General features: G+C 68.7%; 1 protein-coding gene across 1 annotated transcript; it reads left to right on the forward strand.

Moving 5' to 3' along the window:
- On the forward strand, positions 1 to 501 carry LOC134142136 (homeobox protein Hox-D1-like; the record flags this gene model as incomplete). Its single annotated transcript, XM_062578916.1, has 2 exons — positions 1 to 64; positions 203 to 501. Coding segments are annotated over 2 exons (363 nt in total), but the record flags the coding sequence as incomplete, so codon positions are not given.
- Between the last annotated feature and the right edge of the window lie 965 nt (positions 502 to 1,466).

Here is a 1,466-nt window from a genome sequence, read left to right on the forward strand (position 1 = left end):
GCGGCCCCGGCGGCGCCGCGCACCTTCGAGTGGATGCGAGTGAAGCGGAGCGCGCCCGGCAGAAGTGAGTGGGGCCGCGGGGCGCGGGCGGGGGCTGCTCCCATCCCGGCTCCTCTCTGCCCCTCTCCTGCCCCCCGGCCGCCGCCCCCTCCCCGCTCCCTGCCTCTCCCCCGCTGAAGCAAGGTGTTTTTCGGCGTTGCAGGCGGCGCGGCGCCGTGCGGGGCGCAGCCCCCCTGCTGCCCCGTGCGCACCAGCTTCAGCACGAAGCAGCTCACGGAGCTGGAGAAGGAGTTTCACTTCAGCCGGTACCTGTCGCGGGCCCGCCGCCTCGAGGTGGCCCGCTCGCTGCAGCTTCGCGACGCCCAGGTCAAGGTCTGGTTCCAGAACCGCCGCATGAAGCAGAAGCAGCGGGAGCGGCAGTGCCTGGCGGCGCCCCCCGCCGCCGCGCCCATCCCCGCCGCGCCGGGCCGGCTCCCCCCCGCCGCGCCGGGCTCCTCCTGACGGCACCGCCGGCGGGCCGGGCTCGCCGCTCCGCTCCGCTCCGCAGCGCACCGCTCCGCGCCGGCGGGACCCCCGGCCACCGCCGCATCGCCCCCCCGGCGACGTTTCGGCTGCGCCGACGGAAGGAGCCGCCTCTCGCAGCGGTTTGCTTCCCTTTGCCGTACCGCGGCGGTGCGACTCCGCTTGTTACGGCAACTCGTTTATAATTTCATTTGTGAAGATATCAGGGAGACTTGCCAGTCCGAAGAAGTGCTGCTAAATTTCGTCTTTGGGCAAGAGAAAAACAGAGAACGGCCTGCCTTGTAAGGCCGAAGTAGCTAGCTGGCACGCTGCACGCCGCAGCTCGGGTCAGGCGAGCCCGCAGACCTCAGGCTGAACTCGTCTGTGCAAAGCTGTGAGCCAGCGGGGTTAGTGCTCGTCCCGGGGAGCCAAGGAGGAGGCAGCTGCGGCTCACCGCAGCCCCTGCCGTGACAGCCAGCCCCGGCACTCGCGCTCGCAGGCAGCTGGCGGGCCGGAGCCCAGCTCGGCCAGCGGCCCGGGAGCGTGGCGACGAGCGCGGCTGTGCCACCACTCCGAAGGGTGGATTGCCACGGCCTTGCCTCGGTTTGCTGTATTGCCCGGGGCTGAGCTGAATTGCTGCCGCCCGCGTGAATTTTCCTCTCGGCTGTGTGATAGACCTGAAGCTGCCAGCGGTGCAAACCTGGACTGGGCGATGCGTAGCAGCAGCCCCAACGCAGGCGAAGGGGCCCAGGGGGCGGGGGCTAGGGGCAACTTCTTTGCACCAAAGAAGGGCTGCAGAGATCTCCAGGGCAAGACAAGGGCTGCTGTGCACCCAAAGCCGTTGGAGGGGGCTGGGTTAGGCAAAGGAGGGGAAGAAACCCTGAAGAGGAAGAGCAGGAAAAAATTCCTCTTGCAGATGGGGAGGGGAATGGTCCCCGTTACGCATAGGCATCAAAGATCCCCAT

The sequence above is a fragment of the Rhea pennata genome, chromosome 6 (genome assembly GCF_028389875.1).
Source record: "Rhea pennata isolate bPtePen1 chromosome 6, bPtePen1.pri, whole genome shotgun sequence".
Classification (NCBI taxonomy): Eukaryota; Metazoa; Chordata; class Aves; order Rheiformes; family Rheidae; genus Rhea; species Rhea pennata.